Source organism: Mastomys coucha, unplaced genomic scaffold, assembly GCF_008632895.1.
Source record: "Mastomys coucha isolate ucsf_1 unplaced genomic scaffold, UCSF_Mcou_1 pScaffold21, whole genome shotgun sequence".
NCBI lineage: Eukaryota > Metazoa > Chordata > Mammalia > Rodentia > Muridae > Mastomys > Mastomys coucha.
The window spans coordinates 177,547,303-177,559,442 of NW_022196904.1; the positions used below are offsets into that span (position 1 = coordinate 177,547,303).

The 12,140-nt window shown below is 48.1% G+C and overlaps 1 protein-coding gene across 2 annotated transcripts; it reads right to left on the minus strand.

The window, feature by feature from the left end:
- Nucleotides 1–4,245: 4,245 nt before the first annotated feature.
- CUNH10orf95 (chromosome unknown C10orf95 homolog) lies at nt 4,246–6,337 on the minus strand. Of its 2 annotated transcripts, none has more exons than XM_031390565.1 (3): nt 6,280–6,337; nt 5,942–6,072; nt 4,246–5,126 (listed from the first exon to the last, which is right to left on the minus strand). In XM_031390565.1, exon 3 carries the CDS (start codon nt 5,082–5,084, stop codon nt 4,455–4,457), a length of 630 nt encoding a protein of 209 aa, XP_031246425.1. In that variant the 5' UTR covers nt 5,085–5,126; nt 5,942–6,072; nt 6,280–6,337; the 3' UTR covers nt 4,246–4,454. The 2 variants fall into 2 exon arrangements, with proteins under 2 accessions (XP_031246425.1, XP_031246427.1); XM_031390567.1 differs by having other exon boundaries at nt 5,942–6,066; nt 6,280–6,318.
- Between the last annotated feature and the right edge of the window lie 5,803 nt (nt 6,338–12,140).

A 12,140-nucleotide genomic window follows, 5' to 3' on the forward strand; every position in this document is an offset into this window, starting at 1 on the left:
TGATCTTATCTAGTCTTAACTTTATGTGTATGTGGGTTTTCCTGCATGCATGTATGTATACCATATGTATGCCTAGTGCCCTCCAACACCAGAAGAGGGTATGGAATCCCATCTCACTATGCATCCCTGGTTGGCCTAGAACACACAGATGTCTGGCTCCTGAGTACTGGGATTGAAGGCATGAGTTACCACAGCCAGCTCAGATCACTCTAGAAACAAAGGAAGTTTTGAAATAAGTGATGAGCCCCTTAGCAACATAGCATGTTCTCTTCCTCCTGCCCCCTCTCAGTCTTCTTGAGTCCAGACACTTGAAGTCTTTCAACTTCCTGCTTTTCTGATCTACCCTGTTCTTAAACATGCCTCTCTGTGGCTTTCACTTATGCCTGTAATTGTCCCTGGCTTTCCACAGGTTACTCCTGCCTATCCTATGCCCAGCATGTGGGAGGAGGAAGAGCCCTACTATAGGCTTTTAGAAACAGAAGTTGCTACTCTACAGAGCCCAGCATCCTACAGGGAGCTGATTACTTCCTTGTTTGGTCTCTCTCTTTTTTTAATTATTATTATTTATTTATTATTATATCTAAGTACACTAAGTACAGGTATGTCTTTAGACACACCAGCTCATTACGGATGGTTGTGAGCCAGCATGTGGTTGCTGGGATTTGAACTCAGGACCTCTGGAAGAGCAGTCAATACTCTTAACCACTGAGCCATCTCTCCAGCCCCTCTTCTTTGAATTTAACTCTTTTTTTTTTTTAAAGATTTATTTATTATTATTATAAATGAGTACACTGTAGCTGTCTTCAGATACACCAGAAGAGGGTATCAGATTTCATTATGGGTGGTTGTGAGCCACCCACCATGTGGTTGCTGGGATTTGATTTCTGAGTTTGAGGCCCACCTGATTCAAAAGACAAAAAAAAAAAAAAATTACTTTTTTTTTCTTTTTTTAAAGAATTATTTATTTTATATACAGAGTACTCTGTAGCTGTCTTCAGACCCACCAGAACAGGGCATCAGATCCCATTACAGATGGTTGAGACCCACCATGTAGTTTCTGGGAATTGAACTCAGGACCTCTGGAAGAGCAGTCAGTGCTTTTCAAACCCCTAAGCTATCTCTCTAGCCCAACATTTTACTTTTTTATTGTTTTTTTCAAGACAGATTTCTCTGTGTAGCTCTGACTGCCCTGGAACTCACTTTCTAGGCCAGACTGGCCTTGAACTCAGAGATCTGCCTGCCTCTGCCCACTGAATGCTGGGATCAAAGGTGTGCCTCATCGTGCCTGGCTTTATGCCAGAGGTTTGTTTTGTTTTTCTGACATCTTACTTATTTGTATTCATTTATTTAATGTGTGTATATATGTCCCAATAGGACCTGAATTCCAACCTCAACACCCACACTGAAAGCTGGGCACAATGGCACATGCTTGTGACCACCGGATGAGGGAAGAGACGGGGAAGGGGGCAGTTCTCTCCGGTGCTAGCCTGACAGCAAGGCCCAGAGCCCTAGGAGAAACCTGTGTCAAAAAACAAGGTGGGCTGAGGAGTGGGTCCTGTACAGATGGCTCATGGTACATAAGAGCACTTCTAGAGGTGGCTCCCAACTGTAGTCTAACTCCACGTGGTATCTAACACCTCTATCTACTCAGGTATCCTCAGGCACCTGCAATCTACACTCACATGCACACACAATCCACAGACATACAAACATATAATTAAAAATAATAACATTAATTATTTTTTTAAACATTTATTTATTTTATTTATATGAGTACACTGTAGCTGTCCTCAGACACACCAGAAGAGGGTATCAGGTGGTTGTAGCCACTATGTGGTTGCTGGGATCTGAACTCAGGACCTCTGGAAGAACAGTCAGTGCTCTTAACTGCTGAGCCATCTCTCCAGCCCCATAATTCTTTTGTTTTTTTTTTTCCAGGCAGGGTTTCTCAGTCCTGAAACTCGCTCTGTAGACCAGGCTGGTCTCGAACTCACAGAGATCCTCTGCCTTTGCCTCCTGAGTGATGGGATTAAAGACATGTGTGCTGCTACCATCTAGCATAAAATTAAATCTTAATAAAGTCGATGCTGGTGGTGTGTGCCTGTGCACAAAGGAACATACGCACACATGCAGAGAGTGGTGAGAGGAAGGGAGGCTATATTAACTAAGTAGAGCAACACTTAAGCATTACAAAATATTACAAAATGTAAAATCATACACATACACCCATTTGAAATAGGGTCTGACTTTGGTCTGGAACTCACAGAGGTCACTACTGTCCTAACTCTGGTTCCTGAGTGCTAGGGTTAAAGGGGGTGCTCTACCAAGCCCATCAACAACAATATATTGAAATACCGAATTTTTCAGCTATAGTTACAGAAAAAAAAGGCTAGTCGGGTGTGATGCCCATGTGTGACTCATGTAGGCTTGAAAGGGCAAACCTACTCCATCTTAAAGAAAAAAAAAGCCTGAGACCTTGACCTACGGTAGAACCCAAGCTACACCAAGGACCAGGGAGGATCCCAAGGCTTGTCCTTGGCCCGCACCCCAGAGTTACTCCCTAGCTACTTCTCTGCAACAGTTAATCAAAGATTAGTCTGATTACTTCAAATGTACTTTCAGACCTTTTGCCTTGTTTCAGAACACCCACTGGTCAGCTTACAATAGACATTCGGTTAGATGCTCGCCTGCCTGGACATCCCTTCGCTGTCTCCTGTAGCTTGTAACACTTTGTCCAACCGTGGGTTCGAGGCTGCTCTGCCTTCCCTTCCTGTCCCTCTGTGTGAGGGTTGCGTGGGGGAGAGCCCAAGCTTGTAATAAAGAGACCCTAATGTTATTACATCAGAAACAGCTCCTTGGTGGTCTTTTGGAGTTCATGAATGCTTCCTGGCACAATGGGCTCAGGCAGGAGTATTGCAACCAGTTTGAGGTCAGTCAGTAAAATAGCAAGACCTCATTATCTGAAAATTAATTAAAGATTTAACAAAAACTGGGAATAAAGGCTTAGGCATGGTGGTGCACACCTTTAATTCCAGCCCTTGGGAGGCAGTGCTGGGGTCACTGAATTCGAGGCCAGTCTACTCTATGGAGAGAGTTCCAGGACAGCCAGGGTTACACAGAAGAGCCCTGTAGAGAGAATTCTGGAATTGTGGTTTCTTTAAAAAACACAGAACTGCAGGGCAGTGGTGGCACATGCCTTTAGTTCCAGCACTTGGGAGGCAGAGGCAGGCAGATTTCTGAGTTCGAGGCCAGCCTGGTCTACAGGGTGAGTTCCAGGACAGCCAGGGCTACACAGAGAAACCCTGTCTTGGGGAGAAAAAAAAAAGTAGTTTAGGGAAAAGGAGAAACAAGAAGAAGAAATAATCAAATATCCTGACAGTGAAAATTAAACCTGCCTTAAGGAACTCAAAGCCCTTAATCAGCAGGAATAGTCTAAGGAAGATGTTGTAGCCCCTTTCCTTTCTATCCTTTCTTCTCTCCTAATGTTAGGGGCTTGAAAGGGTAGAAAAGGGTGGGAGAGAAAAGAACCCACAAAGTAGCCAAAGACAAGCTACAAAGACCTGTCTCAAAAAGCAAACTAACAGAATGACATTCAGGCCGGGCATGGTGGCACACACCTTTAATCCCAGCACTCCAGAGGCTAAAGCAGGTGGATCTCTGAGGTCCAAGACAGCCAGGAGTACAGAGAGAAATCCTGTCTGGATAAAACAAAAGAACGAAAACGAATGACATCCCTCTGAACATCTAATTTTATGTTTTACAGATGGGATAGTTAAGGGGTTTCAGCGAGGCTAAGGACACATGGCCAGAGAAATGTCAGAACCAGCTCTAAACCTAACTCATAGGACATTTCCCACATTCCAGAACCTCCCTAGGTCTTCAGATGATGTTTGGATAGTGAGTCCAGCCGGCAATTCTAGATGTCCACTGCATACTGTGAAGGCGCTGCTTAAGAGCAGGCCCAGGAGTCAGGCTACACACAGAGTAAAGACTTTTGTTTTGTTTTTTGAGACAGGGTTTCTCTGTATATAGCCCTGGCTGTTCTGAAACTCACTCTGTAGACCAGGCTGGCCTCGAACTCAGAAATCCGCCTGCCTCTGCCTCCCAAGTGCTGGGATTAAAGGCTCTGAGTAAAGACTTTCACTACACAGATAGCAAAATGTCCACTTCTTTATCTTGCAGTGGATGCTGGACTTCATTTATTTACTTCCTTGTCCAAGCTCCGGACTGCTGTGGCTCCCTTGGCTTTGTGAAGAGGGGTGTTGTGGTGCGGGGAGAGAGAAAGGCAAGTGGGACCCACACAGAGGGCTTAGGAGGGAGAGAAGCAGCAGCCCAGGCGCTGCTTTCACTGCAAGACCGTCTGGACCGAACACCTGTATCGCCCCACAGGGTCCAGCAAATCCAATGCAGGACGGCGAGCGGGGACCAACAGACGCGCAGGCGCGCTGAGATGTTCATCTTGGTCCTTGCTTTTTCTTGGGGCGGCCACGCTGCACTGCCTCCGGAGCGGCCGGCTGGTCCCCGGTGTCCCCATCGTCGCCGCTGGCGGGCCTGCGCACCACGCGCCGGGCCACCTTGTATTCGGGCTCGCCCACGCGCGGCGCGGCGCGCACCAAGAACCGGCCGCCGCGCTGGGTGACGCGCACGTCGGTGCGTGGGTAGGTGCCGTAGACGCGCCGCAAGTCGCGGCGCACGGCGTCCGGCAGCGGCAGGGGTGGACCTCGCACGCGCTCCACGCGGCCCCAGCGCAGCTGCAGGTGCAGGCTGCCGTCCTCGGGCCACGCGGCGGCGCGCCCCGGTTGGGATGGCGCGGACACGCCGGAGGCGGGGAGCGACGAGCCGAGGGCTGCGGCGCCCGGCAGCGGGAAGGCCCACCAGGGCGGCGTGGAGGAGGCCAGGGCCGCGCCCGCACCGTGGAAGCAGTGCAGTTCGCGTGGGACCGTGCTCAGGCCCACCGGCCGGCTGCAGTAGTTGTGGGTCTGGATGGGTGGCAGCAGCAGAGGGGCAGGCAGGTAGGCGTAGGTGAGGGTCTGCAGCCGAGGCCAGACGCCCTCCCCGGGCGGCAGGCAGACGTAGGAGTACATGACCTGGAACTCAGATGGCTAGCATTTTTTCTGGCTTCAGACCTGTGGTGATGGGTATGGATATATAATTCTTACCAAGCACCTGTCGCCCATCCCCTGGCTATTTCCTGGGTCTTGCGTAACTGCCTGATGGCTTTGAGAAACCTTTCCAGGGTCAGGGGTTCAGCTCCCCACGTCCTCATCAGATATTCCCGGGCTGGGGATGTAGGTCTGTTAATAAAGGACCTGACATGCACAAACCCCTCTGTTAGGTCCGTAGCATCACATAAACGGGTATTGTGGATCCTGCCTGTAATCCACCTAGACGCCTAGAGTAGAGCCCGCAAAACCAGGAATTCAGTTTATCCTGTTTGAGAACAGCCTGGGTTACAGAAGACCCTGTTGCAAAACAATCTGTTAGCATTCCTTTTAGACTCCGCCCCACATTTACCTGGCAACAGCCAGGTATGCCTAACTCTATAAAAGGGGTTGCTTGCCCCCTCCTCACTCTTGCAGCTCTCTTGTTTACTTACCCTCTTCATTCTCTCTCCCAATTCCCCTCCCCCTCTCTCCCCTCCCCCTCTCTCTCTCCTTCCCCCTGTCTCTGTCTCTCTCTGTCTCTATTGCTCCCCTACTCTTGCTCTCGCTTGCTCTCTGTCTCTGTCTCTACTGCTCCCTCAGTTCCCCTCCCCATATGTTGCTGGTACCCCAGGGGGAAGGGATGCCTTAGCATGGGCCCACCATACTGCTCCCTCCTCTACCGACATATCCCTGGCTTCCTTTTCTCGTCTATAAGACACAACACAATTCCTCTCCAAGCTTTCGAGCCCCCAGCCCTTGTTATCTTTCCCCTTTTAACCGTCCGTTTATTCACTTGCCTCCTTCAGCCAAGTGGGATTATTCTCCCACCTTTGGGAGAGCCAGAACAGACCAGAATGGAGCTTCTCCCCACTGCTTTTCAGTTCTGTTTTCCCCTTCCATGCCCAGTCTCAGCCACACCTCCCTGTTACTAGGCAGAGAGAAACAACCTTGAGCTTGCTTGGAGCCGGCCAGGCCAGTCTGTTCTAGGTGGGAACTAAGACACAGTTTCAATATCCTGAGCTCAGCCTGGCCTCGAGCTCAGAAATCCACCTGCCTCTGCCTCCCAAGTGCTGGGATTAAAGGTGTGCACCACCACTGCCCGGCTTCCCACCTCTTTCTAATCAAGTCCCAGCACCTTCATGGTGACTTTAGCACCTGCAACTCCACTTTCAGGGGATCTGGTCTCAAAGGGCTCCTACACATATCTAGTGCACAGATTCATGGAAGCAAACTTATGAATAAAGGAAGTACTAAATCATAAAAGAGCATTCTGGGTTACATAAACCCAGTGTAATCATAAGGACTTCAAACAGGAAAGAGGTCCAGAGTCCTACTGATCCCATCCAGAAAGCACCGCCCACCATTGTTGCCTTCCCAGAGGTAGGTACCTTGGGCAAGGAGTACAGGCAGTGTCTGGAAGGCATTAGATTAAACCGCAAGAGCCTGCAGAGGGGAACCGAGTCCAGCCAACACCTTCCTGTTAGCCAGTGGAACCCATTCCAAACTCCAGTTTCCACAACTGTAAGGTTTGTCTTGCCTAATTAAGCCCTTGCGTTTTCAGTTTACCACCAAAAGGACATCATCAGTTTTGTAACTTTGCCGTCTGTAACCAGCACCCAGGAAATGTCCAGGATTACTATAGGTTGATCCCATCCCATCAGGACTGGTTATCCTTTCTACCTGTTTGTACTTCTCAAGGAATCTAGTATCACCTGGTTGGTGAACAGACACACCCTGGAGCCTGCTCAAGCCAGGACTGAGAGGGTCAAAGAACCTGTGTTTTATATTGCTGCCTTCATGCTTCGCTGGTCTGGGGAGTTTTTAGGTATGATGAGGGATCAAACTGTGGGTTGGTGTTCAGTCATCCTGATTCTAGAAATAGCCCGTATATTTTGGGAATGCTACACTTTCTTTTAAAAATAGTTACCTAATTTTATGTGTATGTGTGTGTGCCTGAGTATATGTCCACCATGTGTGTGCAGGAGCCCGCAGAGGTCAGAAAAGAGAGGGGTTCAGTCCCTTGGGACTGCAGTTACAGATGGATGGTTGTAAGCTGTCATATGGGTGCTGGGAATTGAACACGGGTCTGTTAGCATCACAATATCCAGAGCCTGTGGTGATACATGGGCGGGTCCACAGACCTGTTGCCAGGGCAACAGCCACCATATTCCCAGGATCCGTTGGGCTCATCTCCCACATTTACCTGTGGCTGCTACGTCACAACCCATACACACACACACACACACACACACACACACACACACACACGGGAACATTCCTCCATCTTGCTCTCTCTCTCTCTCTCTCTCTCTCTCTCTCTCTCTCCTCTCTTTCCGCGCCACTACCCCTACTCCCTCTCAATTAAACCTCTTACATGTGGAACTGTTTGGGCCTAGTGTGATATGTTCTGACACGACCTGCCGCTCCAACACATCAGGGTCCTCTGGAAGAACAGGGCTCTTAATTGTTGAGCTAGCTCTCCTGTGTCCTTTCTCTCCTTTTGAGACAGGGTCTAGCTGTGCAGTGCTGGCTGGCCTGAAACTCTATGATTTTTTTTTTTTTTTTAGTTTGTGTGTCTGTATGTGTATATACATACTTATGTTCAGATCTCAATATCTCTGTGGGGGTGGGGGGTTGGGGGTGGTGCTTGGAGGTCAGAAGAGGGTCTGATGCCCCTGGAGCTGGCATTTCAGTCAGATGTGAGCCACTTGATGTGGGTGCTGAGAACTTGAGTTCTCCCTGCAGCAAGCACTCTGATTTAAAGATTTATCTTCCTAATTATGTGTCTATGTGGGGGGAGGTATGTGCACATGAGTACAGGTGGCTAGGGTGGCCAGTAGAGGCCAGATCCACATTACCTGGATCTGAGGTCACAGGCACTTGTGAGCTACCTGACGTGGGTGGTAGGGAGCAAACACAGGCCCTCTGCAAGAGCCCCAGACTGCGCTCTTTGTTTATTTTCTAGACAAGGTTTCTCTGTGTAGCTCTGGCTGTCTTAGAACAAGCTCTGTAGACCAGGCTGGCCTCGAACTCAGTGCCAGGACCAAAGGAGTACACCACCATGCCCTGTTGAGGGACACTCTTAACTCTCCAGCCATCTCTCCAGCACCCTGTTTTCTTGTCTGGTGGAAGGAAACATTTTCTTTTTCCAAGACAGAAATCTGAAAGGATTTCAGGTTGTGGAGGAGTTGTGGGGAGGCTTTAGTCACTGACTATGTCGTCATAGAAGACATGAAGCAGAGACAGAATTTTCTTTTTGATAATGGTATGTGACTCATGGTCTTTACAGTTACACAGACCAATAAATTCCTTCTTGTTGAAGCTGGTTTGAATGACCTGCTGTTCTTTCCACCCCACCCCAGTGATACACACTTGAGTATTTTCTCTCAGTGTCTTGTGAAACATTTGAAAATACAGCAACCTTCGTAGTTTTGGTCAGAGAACCTCTACGTTGCCACACCAGTGGGCAAAGTAGAAGCCCTGGGAGAAATGGCCCAATAACTAAGAACAGGGAGCTCTTAGAGAATAGGAGAAGGAGGTATCGCCTAGGAGAGAATTTCAAGAACACTACTCGTATATCACTTCTTTTAGGTTCAAGGACTGGAGGAGTCCAGCAGGGGATTTGGCCTCCAGCCTCACAGTACTGAAGCAGCTGATTGCCGTCTCCAGCATTTGAAGGCTCTGGGCCAGAGTGTAACAGTCTTCATGTGGGGCATGAAGCTCAACAAAGAGGACTCACAGTCTTTCCTGCTGGGTCGCTTTTCAGAGCTGGTCCTGCCAGCCCTTCCTATCCTACCATTTAGTTCCCAAGGACAGTTAAGGAAAGGCTCAAGGTGTGAGCTTGGAAGTGAAAGTGTACACTGAGCAGAGATGGGAAGGCTGGAGGAAACCTGTTACAGATTTACAGAGGTCTGAGGACTGAATGTTGGTCCTCTTCTCTCAGCCAGAACATCCATGGAGAGAAATGGTGGGCATGGGAGAGGAGACATAACCATTTCCTCATCAGGACTGTATTCTGGAGCAGGAGGGTGGGGTTAATGGTTGTTAAAGTCTAGAATAAAGATAAGTGTGTATAACAGTTGTTTAAATCTAGAAGAGATAATGTACGTGGTTTAGACAGGGTGACCAGGTTGTGCTTGACCTGACAGCAGCCATCTTGGATTGCAACTGATGATTGTTCTAGAAAGTTTTTTCTCAATAGTTTCCCAGCACATTAAAACAGATGAACCATTACAATGGCATGTAACGCTTTACAATCAGACCCTGGTGCCAGTGATGTGCTAGACTCTGACACTAAGGATCAGTTGTGTGCGTGCATGTGTGTGTGTGTGTGTGTGTGTGCGCGCGTGCGTGCGCGCACACGCGTGCACACACAGCTTGGTTTAGTATTAAAGAATATTTGCTCTTGCAGAGAATCCAAGTTCAACTCCTAGCATCAGTGTGGTGGCTCACAACTGTAACTTCTGTCCCATGAGATCTGATGCCCTCTTCTGCCTTCTATGGGAACTGGGCATGAACATGGTACACATACATGCAGGGGCAAAACACTCATACAATAATAAAATAAATAGAAAAAACATTTTTAAAGAGCCGGGTGATAGAGGCTTATGCCTTCAGACTTCTGAGTTCAAGGACAGCGTGGTCTACAAAGCAAGTTTTAGGACAGCCAAAGAAAAAAATACAAAACAAGAAAAAAAGAGGGCTGGAGAGATGGCTCAGCAGGTAAGAGCACTGACTGCTCTTCCAAAGGTCCTGAGTTCGGATCTCAGCAACCACATGGTGGCTCACAACCACCCATAATGAGATCTGATGCCCTCTTCTGGTTCGTCTGAAGTCAGCTACAGTGAATTACTCAGGAGAGAGCAAGCAAGCAAGCAAGCAAGCAAGCAAGCAAGCAGGGCGGCAAGGTCCTGAGTTCAATTCCCAACAGCCACACACATGATATCTCACAGCCATCTGTACAGCGGCAGTGTACTCATACACATAAAAATAAATAAAATACATCTTTTTTTTTTTTTAAAAAAAGAAAGATCAGGGACATTCTTACCAGGATGTAGTGCACGCACTCACACTGGATGGATCCAATGGGATTTGTGCTGTTCTTCCTGTATGTAAGTCCTGGAATAAATTTCACTCTGCAATCTTGTTTCTGATCATTTTGTCTTTCTTACATCTCAAAGCACCTTGGAACACGTTCTTAGATACTCGGATGGGGTTATTCCAGAACGGGTATAAAAGGGTATAGGAGGGCTTGAAGGAGGAGAGGAAGGGGAAAACCTAGTAGAACGTAGGTGTGCTGGGACAGTGTCTGGGATCCCTGAGGGCTCCAGGACAGGGTTGAACAGGGTCCTGTGCGACTATTTGCTGTGATGAACCCATTGTTATGTTGTCCAAAAGTAAAAAGAGGACAATGTTCCTACTGTACAAAAATCACCAGCAACAAAAAGACGCAAGGGTTAGGAGTGCTGAACCTCTAGCACGCTCCCCTGCCCCTTGGAAACAGTCTCATGGAGCTCCTGAACTGAACTGTGTAGCCTTGAACTGGTCTAGGTGCTTCCAGCTATGACTACAGGCATATCCACCGCCACAGCCACTTACTTTATCCAACATAGGGATTGAACCTGAGACTTGGGGATGTTCAGCAAGATCTCTTCCAAACTTAGCTACATTCCTAGTCCCCTGCTTTCTTTTCTTTTTTTTGACAGGGTCTAGCTCTGCAGCCATGGCTGGTCTCAAACTGATTACACTGCCTCCAGCTCACAAGTGCCTGGACTACAGATGGGCTTCATCATGCTCAGCTCGATTTCCCCTTGTATGCCTACAAAATCCCCATAAGCAATGGAGCAGTTTCAACAAAAAGAAGATCCCCGGGGGCTGGTGAGGTGGCTCAGTGGTTAAGAGCACTGACTGCTTTTCCAAAGGTCCTGAGTTCAATTCCCAGCAACTACACTGTGGCTCACAACCATCTGCAATGTGATCTGATGCCCTCTTCTGGGGTGTCTGAAGACAACTACAGTGTACTCATATACATAAAATAAATAAATAAATCTTAAAAAAAAAAAAAGTCCCTTAGCAGAGAAGTCAGAAGGGGCACTCCTTGCCTTAGAGCTCAGTGTAGGTGTCTTAGTTAGCGTTTTATTTTGTGAACAGACACCATGACCGCATCCTCTTGTGAGGACAACATTTAATTGGGGCTGGCCTATGGGTTCAGAGGTTTAGTCCATTATCACCAAGGTGGGAACGTGGCAGCGTCCTGGTGCAGGCATGGTGCAGGAGGAGCCGAGAGTTCTACATCTGAAGGCTGCCAGCAGAGTACGGACTCCCAGGCAGCTAGGAAGAGGGTCTTATAGCCCATACCCACAGTGATACACCTATTCCAACAGGGCCACACATTCTATAAGTTCGTCTAGCAAGTGCTGAAGAGGAAGGCTCCTCTGGGACTCAGGAGAAGTCTGGTCTAGCCTGGTTGGGCATCTGGTTGTATGAAATTTGTTGAAGGCTGGGCATGGTGGTGCACATCTTTAATCCCAGCACTTAGGAGGCAGAGGCAGGCGTCTTGAACTTGTGAGTTCAAGACCAGTCTGGTCTAGGAAGTGAGTTCTAGGGCACCTGGTGCTGTTAAAACAGAGAAACCCTGCCTTCAAAAACAAACAAAAACAAACAATTCATCGACTGTTTTTCTGACCTTCAGGGTGTTTGCTTGGCTGGCTGGTTGGTTTTTGAGATGCGGTTTCTCTGGACAGCCCTACCTTTCCTGGAACTTGCTTTGTAGACCAGGCTGTCCTTGAAAGCAGAAGTCTACCTGTCTCTGCCTTCCTAGTGCTAAGACTAACGGTATGTGCAGCCGCCACCAGCACCCAGTGGTTATTTTTGTCTGTAAGCAGAAATAATAGCATTTGCTTCCCATGTATAATTTGAGGAAGAGGCATTTGGAATAGTATCCTGCAAAGTACACAATAGGAGGTGGTGGAGCAATCCTTTTTTTTTTTTTTTTTT

What these genes read in the sequence shown, in the direction of transcription:
- CUNH10orf95 (XM_031390565.1), bottom strand. Translation starts at nt 5,084, where the DNA reads ATGTACTCCTACGTCTGCCTGCCGCCCGGGGAGGGCGTCTGGCCTCGG.